Source organism: Thunnus maccoyii, chromosome 12 (assembly GCF_910596095.1).
Source record: "Thunnus maccoyii chromosome 12, fThuMac1.1, whole genome shotgun sequence".
NCBI lineage: Eukaryota > Metazoa > Chordata > Actinopteri > Scombriformes > Scombridae > Thunnus > Thunnus maccoyii.
In genome coordinates, this window is record NC_056544.1 from 20,110,782 (window position 1) to 20,129,457 (window position 18,676).

At 39.5% G+C, this 18,676-nt stretch overlaps 2 protein-coding genes across 3 annotated transcripts in view; both read right to left on the reverse strand.

The window, feature by feature from the left end:
• Nucleotides 1–10,208, reverse strand: part of pde1cb (phosphodiesterase 1C, calmodulin-dependent b) — a 108,998-nt gene extending 98,790 nt beyond the window's left edge. For both annotated transcript variants that reach the window (XM_042428106.1, XM_042428105.1), the window contains exon 1: nucleotides 9,422–10,208. In XM_042428106.1, coding sequence (XP_042284040.1) covers nucleotides 9,422–9,683 — 262 coding nt within the window. In that variant the 5' untranslated portion in view covers nucleotides 9,684–10,208. The remainder of the gene's footprint in view (nucleotides 1–9,421) is intronic.
• Nucleotides 10,209–11,920: 1,712 nt separating this feature from the next.
• On the reverse strand, nucleotides 11,921–17,734 carry LOC121909171 (vimentin A2-like). Its single transcript, XM_042429611.1, has 9 exons — nucleotides 17,115–17,734; nucleotides 16,721–16,781; nucleotides 14,800–14,895; nucleotides 14,323–14,487; nucleotides 13,240–13,365; nucleotides 12,779–12,999; nucleotides 12,645–12,688; nucleotides 12,468–12,553; nucleotides 11,921–12,352 (listed from the first exon to the last, which is right to left on the reverse strand). The coding sequence occupies exons 1-9, from the start codon at nucleotides 17,639–17,641 to the stop codon at nucleotides 12,311–12,313; spliced, it is 1,368 nt and encodes a 455-aa protein (XP_042285545.1). The 5' UTR covers nucleotides 17,642–17,734; the 3' UTR covers nucleotides 11,921–12,310.
• Nucleotides 17,735–18,676: the final 942 nt, after the last annotated feature.

An 18,676-nucleotide genomic window follows, 5' to 3' on the forward strand; every position in this document is an offset into this window, starting at 1 on the left:
CTGAGGGCTGCTGATAAAGCATAAAAACACAGAAAATTCATTACTTTTAATCTTCTAAGAGTGTGCCAGGAATATTGGTTCACGCCTGTCGAGCAAAATACACACGATACCATCGAATGCATGTTGACTTTAATGCCAGGGTGCATTTCAAAAGACGCATGATGTACAACAGCTGCTCTGAGAGGTGTATCCTATACCCATACATCTGTTGAATCCTTGTCAAGATCCATTTTCTTCAAGGGTCATTATAAGGGCTACGTCACTGTCACTAGGCAACGGGGAGACCTTTCAGACATACAGTATATTGCATACATTACAGAGAGGATGGCAAAGGGGTTAATGTGGCAAATAGCACTCCTTAGGCTAGTGTGTTTTTTATAGTATATACAGTATATTTAAGTTGTTTTACTGTGTTATTTTCAGCATTTGTTTTCCTCACCTACATCTGTACAGTCAGTGGAATAACAAAATAGAGATGGAAATCATTCAGATCTGATGGGCGGCACAACTTCTTTATGGATTTTTTCTATGAATACACACTGTTTAGCAAACTTCAGTTGCTTTTTTAGCAAACTGTACGGTACAGTAGACTGCTAGCACAAAAACACACCTGCTTGCTTTTGCTGTATGTCTATTGAGGGTAAACTATCACTCAACCTTTGATCTGGGCATCAAACGCCAGGACAGGCCTTCAGCAATGCACATTAATTAGCTGTAAAGATAAAGAAGGGGAAGTGAGGACTAATTTGGGGTGTTATAAATATCCTGTTGCATTAAATTAATCCCAATACTAAAGAGTAACATTTTTATTTATAGTGTGTAAAGGTCCCACCCAATAAATCAGCATATTTATTTTATAAATTGACTCTCTCTCTCATGATCTTGAATTTAAAAAAATCAATACAATTCTAACTAAATACATTCCTCATTTTCTTGATAGTGACAAAACTGACAATTCAAAAAATCATATTTTTATTGAGTAATTCACTCAAACACGATATCAGTTTTAAGGTTTTTTGATTATGTAATTTGTCCCAGTAGCATATCCCTATTAAACACAACAACTACGCAATCAGACAGAAAAACAAGCTCATTAGAGGTCAACCCTATACTGTGGAACGACGCACAGTCGTTTGTCAGTCCCCACACCACTGTCACCACAGTGACACAGTCATGTAATTAAGACACACAGGGTGTCAGGGAGCTTGCCTTTTCCCCTGCTAAATACTCATTAGAGCCACCTTTAAGGGTAATGTTAGCCTGTGTTGCAAACCTGAGGGAAATGAGCTGACAAAACAGAGAGCTACATGAACTGTCATCTGAATCCTGCAGCACTAACATCCTGATGAAAAGAAAGAAAAAAGTCTCAAGCTACAGTATATAGCGCACAAGTATGGCTAATGATTTTTGCACCAGCATGGTTCTAGATCAAAGCGGCAAAACCACATGGGTGAGTGTTAGGTCAGCGGGGCAAACAAATGTAAACCTTTTGATTAGAAACAGCCATCTCATACACCAACAGACCAAAGCAGCTAATCAGTGTTATTTGGACGGAGTCAGAAAACTATAACAATCTTGCACTTTTCATGAAAAATGTCACTGTGCAAAGTGAAGTGCAGCGATCGCAGAGGCCACACAGCAATGAAAGAGCTTATACACCAGAAACAAAACGTTTGCCGTAGAAGTCAGTGAATCATGTTAAGTACATATACAAATATAGTAATAATATATTATTATATGTAGCCTCCATGGAGATGTAGTGGGGTTGTCACTGATGAAGAAACCATGTTTGATGTGAATCAGTCATGTTTGGCCGATCCCTGGTCCACTTAAGCATCATTTTTCACAAACAAACCTTATCTCAAACAAACATGTTTGCTGATTCTGATATTTTAAGAAACACTTTTTGTGATTGATTTGGGAGTTATTTTTATATTGTTATGATGTTGGATGTTAAACATGGTCAAAGGTCCAAAACTTGAGGTGAATGTATGTAAAAATGCTCCCCTGCAAGTCAAAAGCCCAGGCTTCAACCTGTTCTGAAGGCTTTGTTTGCAATATTACCTCGACTTCCTCCTTGTGATGACATCAGATTGTTCATGCATGCCCACAAATGGCTGTCCGTTGGTAGTCTTTGTTTGCTAAGGTTGTTCTATGGGTTGTTCCCATTGTTGACTCACATATCGGATCAGATTCAGGCTCAAAAATGAACGGGTGTATTTGAGAAGTTTATATTTCAAGCTAAGAACGAGAAAAAGAAGTGAAATCCTACTACTACTGTTTATTTACATAGCCTCCAAAACCTGGAGAGGGGCAGATTCCAAAAGCTGGCCAATCAGAACAGTGGGCTCATCGAGAGGGAGGGGACGCAAAAAGACAAGAGCTAAATCAGCCTATTTCAGACAGAGGCTGAACTGAGGGGCTGCATAAAGGACCAGTATAAGAAAAATAAGGACTTTTTTAAACTGTAAATCATGCAAAGATATTCCAGTAGAGCCTCAGAATATAAATATAGATCTGGAAATATGCAGAATATGTCCCCTTTAAGTATTGTTCAAGTGTAAGTTGAGGTTCAGCGTAGGGATGGGCGATTAATTAAATTTTATTTTCATTTATGATTTCGGCTTCCAACAGCAATGAAAACAAGATAATCAAGATAAAACGATTATCGTGTCGCATTCCATTTCACAATGATGCTCTCGTTTTGTCTTGTGTTATAAATCCAGCGCACCCCTTTCCTTTACAGCGGTGCGCTTTTGCCTCTCCCTAAAAACCTCTGACCTGCGTTCAGCATCTCTGTTCACAGAACCGGCAGCCGGCTAACCTGCCTGAACAAGGCTGACTGACAGCAGAAATTTACTGAACCAAGATAGTTTTCATGTCAGCTCCTTAGGAAGAAATCAATGGTGTTTGTATTTATTGATCCATAGTTTTTCATTTCCCCGCCCGCCCACTGTTGTGAGTGAGGGGAATCTGCCTGTAGTCGAACAGTCAAGCTCACAGACAGAGTGGGAGTTTTGATCAATCAAAGTAGATGCCGTAAATAAGTTCCAAACACATATACAGCAGGACATTTGTGTGATTTAAACAGCTGTCTGTGCAGATTACACTTCATTAAATGTGACAGAAACAGACTCAGAGCGTAAAAAAATAAACGCGGGCTGTCTCCATGAGACGCTTGGAGTCAATGTGGATTGATACATTTAATAAAATGGAAGCGCTTTTGTTGAGTAATCGTGTTAAACAATCGTGATCTCAGTATTGACCAAAATAATCATGATTGTGATTTTTGCCATAATTGAGCAGCCCTAGTTCAGTGTCTTAGTTGAGGTTAGGTAAAAAATTATGATTGTAATGAATATTAAAAATGTTAACACTCACTGCTGGCAGCAGATGTGAAACCAGGCTGCAAATGTTGAGAAGAAGCACATTTCAAATATCCACCCACATTCCTGTCCTCTTTTCACTGTGCTATATGCTTCACTACTTCCCGCACTGACACAAAATGTTGCTATTGTAAATGCACATTAGTTAGTGTAATTCACACATCACAGGGTTGCCTAAATCTTCAATGAAGATATTCTACAGGTTCTTACTGGTTCCTTATTTGTGCGTCCTCATTTCCTTGACTTCCATATTTCCCTTGCTCTATAGATCCTCCTCCCACAGCGAGGGTGACATGAAAAGATGAGATGTGAAGATGAAGGAATAGATGGAACACATATTTGCCATATGGGGCACTCTCGCTAGATCCAGTGTCATTTTAAATTGATATCAATTACTTATGACATGTGTCACAGCTACATCACATGTCACTGGTGTAGGAGAAAGTCTCTGCATGTTTCGAATGCAGACGGTACAACCCTCAAACAACAGGGCCAGCTCTTTCTTCAGCCCTCAGGAATGCTGGCCAACAAAACATCAGTGACAGTTACAACATCCTGCAAACAGCAACGATCGAGATAAGAAGACCCTTTTTCTCCTACATGGCTGCTAACCCAGATCACTAACCCAAACCACCTTTGACCCTTCAAGAGCTTCAAGATCTCCAGCAAGATGGAAAGACCAATTCACACCCAAGTCTGAGTTGTTAGCAAAACTTGGATAAACATCCCCCACCATTGGTTATCATAACTCACCTCTAAGAGCCAGTCACCCACAGAGACTAGCTGGCACCAACTTTGATCCTACTTTGAACTCTCATTTTCAGGACTTGAATAACCAGTTGAATAACTGATCAAACCAGCATAAGAGCACGAACTCTAAAATTTAGTTTGGATTTTGTCTAAGGACAATTAATATAGCATATTAGTATGTGTGTATATAACAATGTATATTTGCCTTAGTTAGACTTTTATTCCACTGTCTTTAAAATAGGATATGTACCACTAATTTAATCCCATTATCTTTGGTAACACTAATTATTATCTATTATCATTATTATCAAATTAAAATGCAAAATTAGAAATCATGTGCAATTGTTATAAGACAATTTTGATTACAAGAGTGACAGCATTCAGGAGTTGAAACCACCTGGATCCTACACTGGATTCATAGAGGATTATTTTGTATTGTTTTGCTGTCTCACAACTTGGTTTTCATTTTTGCTTTGCAATTTACTTTCGTATTAACAAAAAGAAGAAATTGTTTTCATTCATTTTCTTGAGGCAATGTGTCGCGTGAGAATACGCTGTGAAAAATGAGTTATTTTGCCCTTCAAACTTTAACAGACTGATGTGCAATGTTCCACAGATCAAAGCATGGACACAAAACACTATTTGTTAAGGACTTTGTCAATAAACATGACTCAAACTTTGATTAGATTTGTAATTGCATTTTACACATTCAAATGTTTAGTGAGTTTTAAACCAGATTACAGCCACTGATCAAGAGACAAGAGATCAAGAGAGGCGAGTTGTCTATTTAAAATTTGAGCACATTAAACTTTCATTAATTTCTGTTATTGCTACACTATATTATCTTTTTACAGTCCTATCAAAGCAAGTGCAGTATCGAATTACAAAAGCAATTTCCAGGCCGCAAGCCAGCAGATGCCTCTTAGTTTATTAATGAAGCATGCATGGTCACACAACAAACACATACAGTTTGCTGTACACTTACAAGCTGTGCTTGTAAAATTAGTCTCCCATTCCAAAAACACTGATCACCAATTACATTACATATGAAATAAACACATTTATGTAGAGTTGTTTACATACTATTTCCTGCAATGCCTGATTTGAATTTATACATGAAGATGATGCTTTCCTGCAATATTCATGGAGATCTACTGATTAATAACTTCAAACTGGAGTGTGGGACTCCCCCTTCTGGCAGTGAGAGTTAAGGGGGGCGCTGGACTGTGATTGCCTGAGTACAAAGACATAAGGGGATGATATTTCTCTTCGTTTGATAACATTAAAAGTAAAGTTAGACTTTTCTGTTTGCTTCCTGACTCATTTTAAAAAAGATGAGAGAAAAAAGAGAGAGAGAGAGAGAGAGCTGAGAGCACCAGGGAGCGAGAGAGAGAGCAGTGGTGGTCAAGTGCATGAAGAGAGGGAGCGGTGGTGGCGAGAAAACCAGATAAATAAAATGTTATTTTCTGGTTGTTTCACAGCAGTTACATTCTAGAGCACAAATAAGCACGCCCACATCCCCACACACCTCCACTCAACCCTGCAGTGGTGCATCATAACACATAATTTAGTCTGAATCAGCCGGCCTGACACAGGCATGCAGCACGCTCTCTTGCATACCCCAAATGACAGGCACACAGAGAGGGCCAGTGAAAAACGGATATGTATGATTGTATATGTATGAAAGTCCATCGGCCCAAAAGCGTTTTTTTTTTTGACGGCCCACCAGGATTTATCCCAGTATGCCTGATGGGCAGTACATACTGGCCGTAACCTACTGTTGCAGCTGAAAAACGGTGGATAAATTGTTTTGAGCATCACACAACCCCCACGAAATGACTCGTTTCACTATCAGTTTGATCCATTCAGTCTGATAACATTTGGAAAGTCTAGAAGAGCAGCACAATTAACAGCCAAACGGCCAGCACGAGGATGTGGCGCCCAACATGAGATTTAAAAACTCTGTATACTGTGAAATACAGAGAGCTTTATCTGGTGGTGATAGGCTTAATCAACAGTGTGAACTCGTTTGGCAAGGGCTTGAATGTAACACACGTTCATTTATATGCAAAAGTTCCGCACTGCAAGTCTAAATGTTCTCTGCAAATGTTAAATACTGGACACAGAATCAATAGAAGCTCGACCTCCAAGAGGAAATGAAGCTTTTTAGAGAGTCTTTATGTTTCTAAATAAAGATTTTCCCAAACATTGAGTGCACTGCTTATGGGCCTTTAAAAAATATCAAATATTCTTAACTTTACGGTTTTATTTTATGCTGCGTTATCTGGTGATGTGTTATCGACTGATCAAATCTTTTAACAATCTTTTACGTTGCTCAAAAATGAATGATGAATACATGAATAATAAAGAATAAATAAATCCTGCATGAATAAGGAAATTGAAAGAACTCTGGATCTCTATATTTTTTCTACATGACTGGAAACCGGTACAATATTTCCCCTTCAAGAATGACTGACACTACAGCCTTGAACAGAAACTTACTTGACAGTTTCTTATCCTGTTATCGATTAAAATACCATTCAGTATGATTAATATACGCTACCAGAGTGACTTCAGCTTCTTGAACGCCACAGGAAACTCCCTGAATATGACCTTCTTGTGCCAGCAATGCAATCAACAGCAAGGTAATTGCAGCTCTTCAACATCACTATTATTACAGAATCACTCCAGTAGGTTAGTAGCTATATTTACACCTGACTGTATTTCCTAGATAAGACATTTCCCATAAAGCTCCTGCTACACTGGGCATTTATTCTGGACAGCTGAAACAACCTTGGCAGGGTATAAAATTGACTAAAATGATCTATTAATCTTAATTGTGTGGGTGTATAGTCTCATTTGGCATGACAGCTCTTGTAAGTGCCATGGTCTAAAGTTGATAGAGCTGATATCTGACTTTTCTCTGCAGTCTCTTAACTTCAGAAGTAAGCAGTAGTTGAAATCGGTACACCGTTGGGACTGTCTGACACTGAAGGGACCCAACCAGATAAGCTGATCGGGAGGAAGGTGTCTGTGTTTTGTTCCTCAGGAGGAAGGAGATGAGCGTAGAGTCAGCTGGGAGTTAAGGAGGAGACTCCCTTACACACATGAACATCACTGGGGACGTGGGAGGAAACTCAACGGGAGTCTACGCTGTCATACGGTCATGGAAACGCACAGTACAGATGGTATTTTAGGAGTCAGCCAGGGAGAGGCATGTTCCTCTGGGACAGATATGCAGGGAGTTGGAACTAGAAGCAACAGCAATGGAGAGAGATGAAGACAAACAGGATGAAATGACTCAGTTCGCCACAGAATAACATAAAAGACCAAATTGTAAGAAAACATTTAATCAGTTTCAGGGATAAAATTGATGCATAAGTGAACTTCCACATTAGCTGCAGCACAAATTTAAATTGGGCTCAGTTAATGTTCACAGAGGCACTGGACTGTTAAAATACAGCCAAACGTCGTGCCTTCCTTTGAGAAACACTAATTTAGAATTAATAGGACTGTTATTTTGGTTTATTTCAGTCTGGGGGTCACCTCACGGATCAAGGACATGCTTCGCTTGTGGAGATATGCTGCATTGAGGCTGGTCTTCAAAGAGCTCAGCATTCATTCAGTGAACACCTTTTTTCAGTAGCACATTCACAGTAATCCTCTGAAGTGACCAGTCGCTCTCATCTATACATAAATCCATTAACCGACCCACAGAGACGTGCGGTATGAAATAACAGAACAGCTGTATTTGAGACCAGAATGCTCTTAAAAACTGAGAAATGTTTAGAGAAAAAGTTAAATTACAAAAAAAATCCCTAATCATCCTAAACTGGCCTACTGAAAGGCCACTCACCTATTTCCATGATAATAGTTTAGTATAGTTTTCACTATATGACCTTCAGATGTTGAAAAAAAACATGCAAGTTCTCTGCATGTCAGTGGTGGAAAGTAAATGTACTTAAGTGCTGTCCTTTTTGAGTACAATTTTGAGAGTCTTGCATTTTATTTGAGTATTTCCACTTTGAGAAGGTGTTGATCAGCTATTGTTACTTTCCAGATTAAGGTTACTCACAGAAAACCCACGATGAGTTTATGAAGTGATACATTGTGAAGGATTACAGTAATCTACCCAGTAGTAGCTATATAAGATTAAAATCTGCTCCACCTCAATACGCTTCAACCTTAGAATGCTGCATATATAGTATTTTATTAGTACTAATCTGATTACATAACATATGATAAAGAAATTTAACACTGACAGGAGCCATACTGATGCCCAATGAGTGCTCTACCTCTGATACTCTGAATACATATTGCGTATCATTTCATGAAAACATTTAATCAAAGTTCTCTATGTGCACTGTTTATATTCAGGTACATTACCATTATTTATAGAAACAGGTAGGTTTAATGGTCTCCCTTAAGACAAAATGCTTTGTTATGTGATTTAGGTGAGATTGAACATTTCATGTTTCATTGCTTGTTATATGATGATTTAAGGGTTGCACTATTTGTAAAATGTTCATTTCTGATGAGTTCTTCTAGGTGGAAGATTGTAAATAAAAACCTGAGGAGCTGTACCTGGACATTAAGTTCTTTGTTTTGACTGTTAAGTTACAAGTAAGAATTTACGTTCTTGTTTGACAAATATTTCACCACTGCAACAGCACTTTTGATGTGTGTGTGACACAATAAACAACATGCCTAACTAAATGAGGTACTTTTTTGTTAGTACCTTAAAATTCTGAATGCAAGACTTCCTTATTGGTATTTCTACAGTGTGGTAAACCTGCTGCTACTTTTACTGAAGTAAAACATCTGAATACTTCTTCCAGCATGTTTAATTCCTGCTAAAGATTCTTGCCAAATCACAATTTAATTATATTCATTATAGCGTATTGATGCATTTAGCTGAAAAATGGGCATTATTGCAACAGGTGGGTAACTTCTATGACACAAATTGAAAAGTCGTTTTATGATACGTGTTTGTGTCTTGTGCTGTTTTCTTTGTATTTTCTTGTTGAGTTTTGTGTTTTTTCCTTTAATGTATGTAGCTACAGCATCAGTCAAAAGTTTGGACCCACCCTCCCATTCCCTTGAATGAGAAAGTGTGTCCACAACCTTTGACTGGAAATGTATATGTGTTGTTGAGTTTTATGTCTTGTGCAGTCTTGTTGAGTCTCATCTAGGGATGGGCATTGCAAACTAGCAAATAAACATTACATGAATGGATTTAAAAAGACCTTTTCTTCCTGTAAATGCTCAGTAACTGTTCCACTCACCGCTCGGTGAACCTTCAGGAGTCTTTTTCTTCGATGTTTGTTTGGCTCCGTCGGAGTCTTGCCTGCTCAGGACCTCGGACAGCGACTGGCGGGAACTCGGCCGTCCGGTTTGGCTCGAGACGTTGAACCGTGCGCTCTTCTTCCTGGCCCGGTCCGATTCAGGTGCGGACTGGCTCCTCTCCGGGTCATGACTCTCCGGCTCTGAACCCACTTTCACCAACGCGTTTCTTGTTCTTGTTAGAGCAGAAGTCACCGAGCCCATCACCAAAAAAAAAAAAAAAAAAGAAAAGAAAAAAAGGTCGAAAGCCTCACTCGGAAGCGGTTACTCTGAGTTTACCTTTCATTTTATTCAAAAACCTGTTGAAACTTGACTCCATTTTTGATCTTCTCACCACAGCCAACTAACTAAGCGCTTAAAAAAAACATTATTCGCTACTGTCATTCACAAACTTTTATCTAGAAACTTCATTTTTAGCAAAGTTAACAGGAGCAAGATATCAAAACGATTAAAGAATAGAAAAACAGTTTACACGGATCATTTCTGCCGGCGTCTCCCTCGATTTCTCTTTCCACCGACAGACGCGTCACATGGAGAAAGTTGCTCTGTCGACAAACAAACACACTGATCTCTCGGGGCACACCGGCGAAAACAAGCGACAGTAATTAACCGGCAAGTATCCGGGATTATTAAAATGAACAGACATCCACCCTGCACTGACGTAAAATAATATTGCTTATGAACCAAAAACACAGGTAGATTCCCTAGGATAAAATCACGCTTTTAAAGCTTCTGGGATAAACACTCGCGAGATTTGACCCGAGTGAAATTAAAACGTGATTTAATGAAGTTTGGCTACTTCTAATCTTCTGACCTACCAGAAGAGATAGTTCAATTGACATTAATCACCGACAGGTGGCAGTCAAATACAGCATGCTGTCAGTAAATTCAGAACATTTGATCATGTGTCAGTCAGAATTGCATTAATATCTATAGCCTTTATCTACAAGACAGGGATATCCTTATTTTACAGACTTATTCTGATCAAAGCTTCTGTTACTTTCCACACTGCCGTATTAGATCTCATTGGGATATATTATATTTTATAAACAGATCATATTAGCTACATGTTAACTCATAATCTGAAAAATACAAAAGTACAATATTTCATTCTGAAATGTAGCCTATTGGACTAGAAGTATAAAGTAGTATAAAATGGAAATACTCAAGTAAAATACCTCAAATTTGTACTAAGTACAGTGCAGTACTCATTGTGCAGCATTAATGTTTATGCAAGTATTTTGATATTATTTTGAACAAATGACCTGTGACAGATCATGTTTTCATGGTGATTTTTCAAATCTGATTACACTTAATATTTGCTTATTATATTGCTGACAAAACAGTTTCCCCTCAGGCTTAATTTAGTAGCTGTTATTGAGCTTTAATCAGCAAATGAAGTTTGCACAGTTGGCATGAAATTCAATTTGTTTTTCTGAGCTCATTCTTGACATGGGTAAAAGCAGTGATAAAACAATCCCATCTAAAAAAAAATCATCTAGTATCAATAATTAAAACTGAATTTACTCAATATTGTAATTTATCTATATTGTCATTCCTCTAGTACAACCTGTTTGCTTTATATATACTATACTATATTATATCTTAATTATTTATAAAACAAACAGACATGATGATAGATGTTATTACATAGCAGTATATAAAGTCTGTTTACACTACTATATAATAAAATGTATTGGCGTGTCTGTTAGTTGTGAAGGAGGGATCTCTCCTGTGTTGCTCTTTCTGAGATTTCCCCGTTTTCCTGTCAACTGTATTTAAGATATATAATTCTGGCCTTTATAAATAAAACTGACCTGACTCATACTCTAGTTATGTACCTGGGATGCAATGGGATTCACCGATATTGCACTTCTCTGGCCAGAAAGGCTATAAAAACTAGAAGCGTGACACTGAACACCGAGTTACCAGTTTGTCATTACAGCTGCACAACATAATGCAGTCCGGTAGAACAGTACTGCAAATAAATCTTAGTAAATGTTGCAGTCATGTCAGAGATGTTGATTTAATTCTGGTAATGAAATTTTTAGAAGCCCAGTTTGCGGTGGTGTCAAACTGGATTACATTATATTGAGAGGAGTTTCTAACACTTTTTCTTGCTTGTGTAAATGTAACGGACAAAATAATTGCTGTGACCATGGTTTAAGTGCCCAAACAGCAAACAACTCTCCTGCCAAATAGACGTTGTTCACTGAAGACATTTTGACCTGATCACAGTAGAAAAAGCACCAGTGTGACTAACAAAATGAATGAGGTTGAATTCCATTTAGCTTACTTTATTCAGATAAAAAATACGGATTTTAAAGCCGACTGCAAAACTGAATTACTTGCAAAACTTCTATTTCCAAAATGATAAATCCTTTTACCTGATTGCACTACACTACTATAATGTGTCATAAAATATTACACATTGTCCACAGTATTGAGTTACAGTCTTTTATTGCTGCGTACAGGCAATCGTGACATCTCTTAGCATACAGAATACCTGGGAGTGTGCATGCTGTACCGATCAAAAATACTACTTTGGTTACAAAGAAAGATTTTTGTAGACCTCTGTAAGGATGTCTATGTTGTGCTGATTTCATTATTGGGTCTAAACAAATGTGACAAAAGATAATACCTTCAGCAGAGGAGGAAGCGTAATACAGTATGTGTCAACTAACAAGCTTACTGGATCATCACATAGAAAGGCACTTTTAGAAGCTGTTTGCTTTTTGTGTGTTGTTGGTTTGTTTGCTTGCTTGTAGCCCCAGTGAAATATGTTTCTTCGTATTGCTTTTGTTTGTTGTTTGGCAAAGACAAAGATGTTATCACTCCATGTCGTCATGGTTCTGGGTTGACTCGTTGATCACCTGAGCAAGGATGTAGAGGACAGAGAAAAGGTGATGAGCAGACTTGTGTTTCTGAGCTCAAGTGACCGTTAGAAAATGACTCCATCAATTGTGAATCACTTCAAGTGGACTCTACCTGACCATCCCTAGTCTCAATGGTCTTGATGAGGACCTTCTTGGTTGTTGTGGTTTCAATGTGAGGTTTGGAATCAATCATCGTTTCTAAGACCAAAAAAATAGTGTGTTAATAACTTGCAATATAATCAACAAAACAATCAATGCCGTAAAATCAAGTTGTAAAATGTGATCCTACCTCTCAGATTTAGAGATGAAAAGTTTGGCAGTGGGGTGGAGATTCTGCAAATGTTAAAAGTACAGACTGCAAATCAATATCTGCATCATTGCTGAATGTATTAAATGCTTATGCGCAAAACTTTTTTTTGTCACCTGCTCTCCTCTCCTTCCAGCAGCTTCCTGTAGGTGGCAATCTCGATGTCCAGGGCCATCTTGACATTTAGGAGGTCCTGGTACTCCCGGAGGTGACGGGCCATCTCATCCTTCATGTTGTGAATGTCCTCCTCCAGGCGGCCGATGGTGTCCTGGTAACCGCCTGTCTCCAGGGAGAAGTTCTCCTCTATCTCTCTCATCTGGCGCTCCAAGGACTCATTCTGGGATGGCAGCCAAGAGGAAACAAAATGACACTTAGGCAGTGAAAATAACTGATTCTGAATATTTTTTTTACTCTGTGACCTGTGAATATAAATTCCTCCCTGGATATATTTTTATTTGACTGCTATGCCATTATTCAAATACATGAAGTTTATGTTTTGAACTTTTTGAGCATTATTTCTTCAATTTATGGTTTGAAAACATTATGATTTACATCTAACATAGAGTTGCATACTCACAGTTCCTTTAAGAGCATCCACTTCACAGGTAAGCGCCTGAACTTGGCGCCTATAGTCATTAGCCTCCTGCTTGGCCACTCTCAAAGCATCATTATTCCGGGCTGCAGCTTCGGTGAGGTCAGCAAACTGGCATTCACAGTGACAAACACAGAGAGAGGAAGAGAGAACTGAGAACTCAACTGTTCAATTAATGATGAGTCAGAGTTTGGGGGAAAGTGAATGTGGCAGATAGCGTGAAGCGTGTAAATTATAAAAGATCTAGCCAAAAACAGACTTGCAGACATTACACTGCAGTGCAGTGGTTGACGCAGTTTTGAGGCAATGCTGCATTCACTGAAACTCTGGTTGCTGCTTTCTGTGGGTATGTTCAAAGGTCATTCAGAAAGAAATATTCTACTATACTGCACTGCTTTTCAGATTTTTAGCTGATGATTTAATGCTTTTTTGGAGAAAATGATGATTTAAACCTGCATTATTCCTTTTTTGCCACCTGGGGGCAGCAGAAACAAGATATAATCTTGTTTCAAACACAACTGAACACTTTCATGTTATCTTTTAATATGATATAATAATCATGATATGTTTGAATTGTTAGCGAACAGAAGCCTATTTACGCATATCCATCCTTCTAGCTCTTTTTTTGGTCTCCACTATGAATCAATATCTGACTCTTTAGTCTCTAAATACTCCACATGTTCAAGAGCAAGTCTGGAACTTGGTGCTGAATGGAGAGTGGGTTTATCTGAGCTTTTTTCGTGGAAAACAGCATTGATGAGGGCATTGAGTGAACAAACAGAAAAGTTGCATGCTGGAAAATCAAAATAACGAGCTGAAAGGTGCTACAAGGCTGAGTAGAACTGCAAAGTCGGGTGATAATTCTCTGTTGGTTCATCACTACTCTACATGTGACACCTTTCACATACAAGTTGTCATAAGATCCATTTTTAACATAAAACATTGATTATAGCAGCTTTAAATTCTATGGATCTAAAATGTGCAGATTGTGGGATTATATATAGAATATCTTAAAAATTCTTAAGTTACATGGGTTAAATAGTCTCCAAATTTGTGTAAAATCCTAACCTTGGACTTGTACCATTCCTCAGATTCATGGATATTTTTGGAGGCCAGGTTCTCATACTGCAGACGCACGTCCCTCAAAGCCGCTGTCAGGTCGGGTTTAGCCATTTCCATGTCCACCTGCACATGCTGTTGCTGCTGGATCTGGCCCTGCAGTTCCAGCATTTCCTGAAATAGAAACAATAGAATTGGTACGTACAAATATTTTTAATAATTTGTTTCAGCTTGCTAAAGTGCAATGAGTTGGACAATATAAATTAAGAGTCTGTCTTGTGTCCTTTTGTATACTTTTTATGTCTTTCATGGCTGTATTAGAGTTTCTGTAATGCACTGAACACTACCAATTGGTACTCTGATCAGATTAACAAATGCTGAAAATTATTTGGCCCAGTTTTATGAGGCTGCCTTCAGCTTATTAGGCAATGCATGTGCAGTGTTTTCACAGCAAACTGAGCTTTAGCCACAAAAGAGGAAGCTTACCTCATCATGCAGCTTCTTGAGGAAGTTGATTTCCTCCTGGAGTGACTCCACCTTCCGCTCCAGGTCCAGTCTGGCGAGGGCAGCATTGTCCACATCCTGTGCCGTGAATTTGACTCTTAATAAGGTGACTTGTGAAGGTGACATGAATTTTGCATTACGTGTTTGCTGACACAGAAAAAAAAAGCTCTTTCACATGGTGTACAGGCGCACAACACCCACGTACACAAAATGCCCCATTGTGCAGTCCTTACAAGGTCACAAACACATGCATCCAATAAAAACAACTGTAGACACATGGCGTGTCATCGCACATGGCGAGTAGGTGTTTTCTCGTGATTTTAATGTGCTGGACACACTCCATCGTGCTCGTCAACTACATCACAGACAAATTGGTAAGTGTTTCAAGTGGTTAAATACAATAAAACAACCAAATCAATCACTATAACTGCCTCCTTGGCAGTCTCTGGGAAAAGGTTGAGAAAATGTAGTGAGACCGTTTCCATCCCTGTATAAATGACATTGATTTAATAAAGGGTGCACTGTACAACAACCAGAACCACAAAGTATTATCCAAAAGGTCCTTAATCCCATTTAATATTAGCTAACTGCATTCTTAACCTCAGCTGTTTCATTTAGTAGAAATCCAATTCCTCCACTGAAAACTCTGTTACTGTGGTTTAAGATACAATAATTATTGTATGATACTATTTTATAACTGAATTCAGTGTGTTGTGCTACATTGTAAAAAGATTCTCTTGTGTTCAAAACATCTCATTCTTTTTTATTTTATTCTGTCTCTTGTACATACACACTCACTGTGGCACCACACCGCTGTGCTTTGTCAGGGCGTTGGCAGGCTGGTAATTGAGGTATCAGCAAATGAAGCAGCTTTGCCCTGCTCTAATGCCACAAACAAAGTGCGCTATTCAGCAGGGTTTCCCAAACAGGCCCTGGGCTGGAAGAGTGACTGACTGCCTGAGTGAGTACCGGCTGCGGGCACTGCATTGTTGTCTGTGTGCCACGGTGGCATGCCACAGGGACTTCCTTCCTGTCATTCATATAAACAAGGTCATGGTTGTGCAATGTATTGATAACTTACTGCGTGCACTGAAAAGCACATCATTGCTTTTACTCATGTATGTCTGCAAATTTGCAAATGCACTTTGATGGGGTTTTTTTGTCTTCTGTTGGACAATGAAACCCATTTGAAACTATCTGAATGATACATCATCATTTCATTGTTCACCATCTCTGACAAGACCATAACGAGTGAGATCTTTATATGCTGATGCTCTCCCAGAATGAGACAGCCGGATCACATGGTGGCTTGCCTTCTCGCTCTGATAACCACATTGGGTCCACACTGTTGTGCTTGTGTCCAGCTCATTCAGTGTGACCAGTCAGACTTAAAAAGATCTCCTCTCATTGCAGGCCTGATTTAACTCAACAGCCACAACTTGGCCTTTTGTACCAGGCTAGGGTCAGTTCCGCTCTACAGCTATTTTGGATCATGGATAGAATCTGCTGTTGTGCCATCAGAAGAGTGCATTCCTGTCTCTCCAGCTCATGAACAATAATTAGATAGAGATCACCTAGGAGAGAAAGGGACAGTTACACCGGACAAGTCAGGAACGTAGAGATAATTAAGGTTTATCTAATCTCTCTGACATCACTTGTCAGCAATTTAAAGTTTTAAACCCCTATTTAACTAGGAAAAGCAGGGCAGGTGGGGCAGAGGAGGGCTTAGGAGTCATCAGCATCATCTGCTGTTGAAAACTAAAGCAGATTCCCTATTATCACTCTCTTTGACAAAAAGCTGTAATTCTTGTTTGCCACATCTATTACAAAACATATGACATGGGGTACAGCAGTTTTACAAAGTCGATCTTAACTTTATGTCATGAGATGAGTCATACTGTACCTGTCTGAAGCTCTGCATGTTTGCCTCAGCCTCCTCCCGCTGGGATATCTCATCCTGCAACCTGCAATGACAGAAAAAAAGCAGTTTTTTTAGCAGCCACTGGCCCCTTTACTGTGCCTCCCCAGTTTTGTTTGCCCTTTCTGCTCCCACTTCTTGTTCACGCATGAAAACCTTTGAGTGGATAACAAACTTAAATCAGACACAAAGCTTTGGCAGCACAAGATGAGGTTTTGCGCAGTGCCTTGCAAACATTTCTAACTGGATAAAAATTGTGTCTATGCGTAAATCTAGGCCAAGTTTAAAGAAACATGCATATATTTCTAAGAAAAGCAAAAACAGTTTCTAAAATAACATCACATAACAACAGAGAAAGGTTAAGTGCCACGCCTCCTACTTCTCTCTCAGCCTGTCGATGTCGTCTGCCAGGTTGTCGCGGTGAACCTCCACCCGGGCCCTCTCGTTGGTGAGTTGGTCCACCTGGCGCCTCAGCTCCCGCATCTCGTCCTCGTACAGATCTCCCACCCGGGACGTGCCTTTGCCCCGCAGTTGCTCCAACTCCGCCAGCAGGATCTTGTTCTGCTGCTCCAAGAATCGGACTTTATCGATGTAGCTGGCGAAGCGGTCATTGAGCGACTGCATCTGCGCTTTCTCGTTGGTGCGGTTCGTTATGAATTCGCTGTTTATGGCGTCGGACAAGGAGAAGTCCAAGTTCTCGGAGGCCAGCCGGGGCATGGCCGAGCTGCTCCGGAGCCTGTGGGTCTTCGTTGCGTAGATGGTCGGGGCGGAGGAGAGCCCGAAAGATACCCGGGAGGTGCGCACCGGGCTGGAGTACTGACGGCTAGAGTAGCCGCTCCTGATCGCGGTCCTCTCCCCGCCAAACATCTTTTTGTACGAAGAATGTGGAGCTGATCTGTAAGACATCGTGCTTCTATCTCTTCAGACAATAGCTCGGTCGGTGTAGCTCTTGTCCCAACTGCATCAGCGGAGTGCGCCTGGGAAGGCGTTTCCTAAACCATTACTTATTTATAGTCTCCTCCTTATGCAAATGTCTCAACAGGGATTTGAGCGACACCTTGAGAGTCCAATCACAAATCAGAACACCCTAATGTTGTCTTTCAGGTCCACAGAAACCGATCCTGGATCAATATTTAGGCCAAACTGTTGTTGGGCACCATTACACAAGCAGTGAATGCGAGCATGCTCTACATCAAAGGTCCCAAACATTGATGTGCATTTAAAGCTGAAATCAAATTTGGATAATTATATTAGCTTTCTAAAAGTACAACAGCACGTGAGTGTCAGGGGATGCAGAATGGACTATGGATAGTTCTTTAGAGGATTTCTGTTGATGTTTGCTAAATTTGTCCACAAATAACAGACTGGTAAAACTCTAAAACTCCTTTATGCAAGTGATGTAGTTAAGGAGCAAGAGGAAGATGTGATCTTCCACAACTGGGTTAATAGATGTTTATTATTTTAAGTCTTTTTGGGAAAACGCCCAGTTCTATCACATGTAATGGTGTCATTATAGTGTGTTTTTTCCCATGGTTAAGTCCATGTCAGCAAAATGTTATTCTCACCATTCAGATTTGACATAATGCAGTGCAAGAAAATTGCGTCTTGATATTCAATTAATTCATTTAATTGATTTCTTCCGCTTGTCTCTCACTACACATACACAAACACTATGTGCATGTTTACACTGCATGGGTTTGTCGTTTCCCAAGTCATTCTTTTGCAATCAGTTTCATGAGGCATTGTATCATGGGACCCTGTGATATTTTCCTCAATAATTATCAGCCAGCCATGCCAATTGTTCATTAGCCATGGCGTGCATGTGTATATGTGTGTGTATTGGAGCATATGACCTGTGTAACTTATTAGGCGGTATGTGAAAGTGAGATTGAGAAGAACAGTGGTGTGTGCAAGAAAAGTGCTTCACAATCGATAATCAGG

Excerpts from the sequence above, each read along its gene's own strand:
- LOC121909171 (XM_042429611.1), bottom strand. The coding sequence starts at position 17,641 with ATGTCTTACAGATCAGCTCCACATTCTTCGTACAAAAAGATGTTTGGC. Across the intron at positions 14,896-16,720 it reads ACATGCAGAGCTTCAGACAG|GATGTGGACAATGCTGCCCT; the intron begins GTACAGTATGAC and ends TTCACGGCACAG. Across the intron at positions 12,554-12,644 it reads TTCATCTCTAAATCTGAGAG|AAACGATGATTGATTCCAAA; the intron begins GTAGGATCACAT and ends TTTTGGTCTTAG.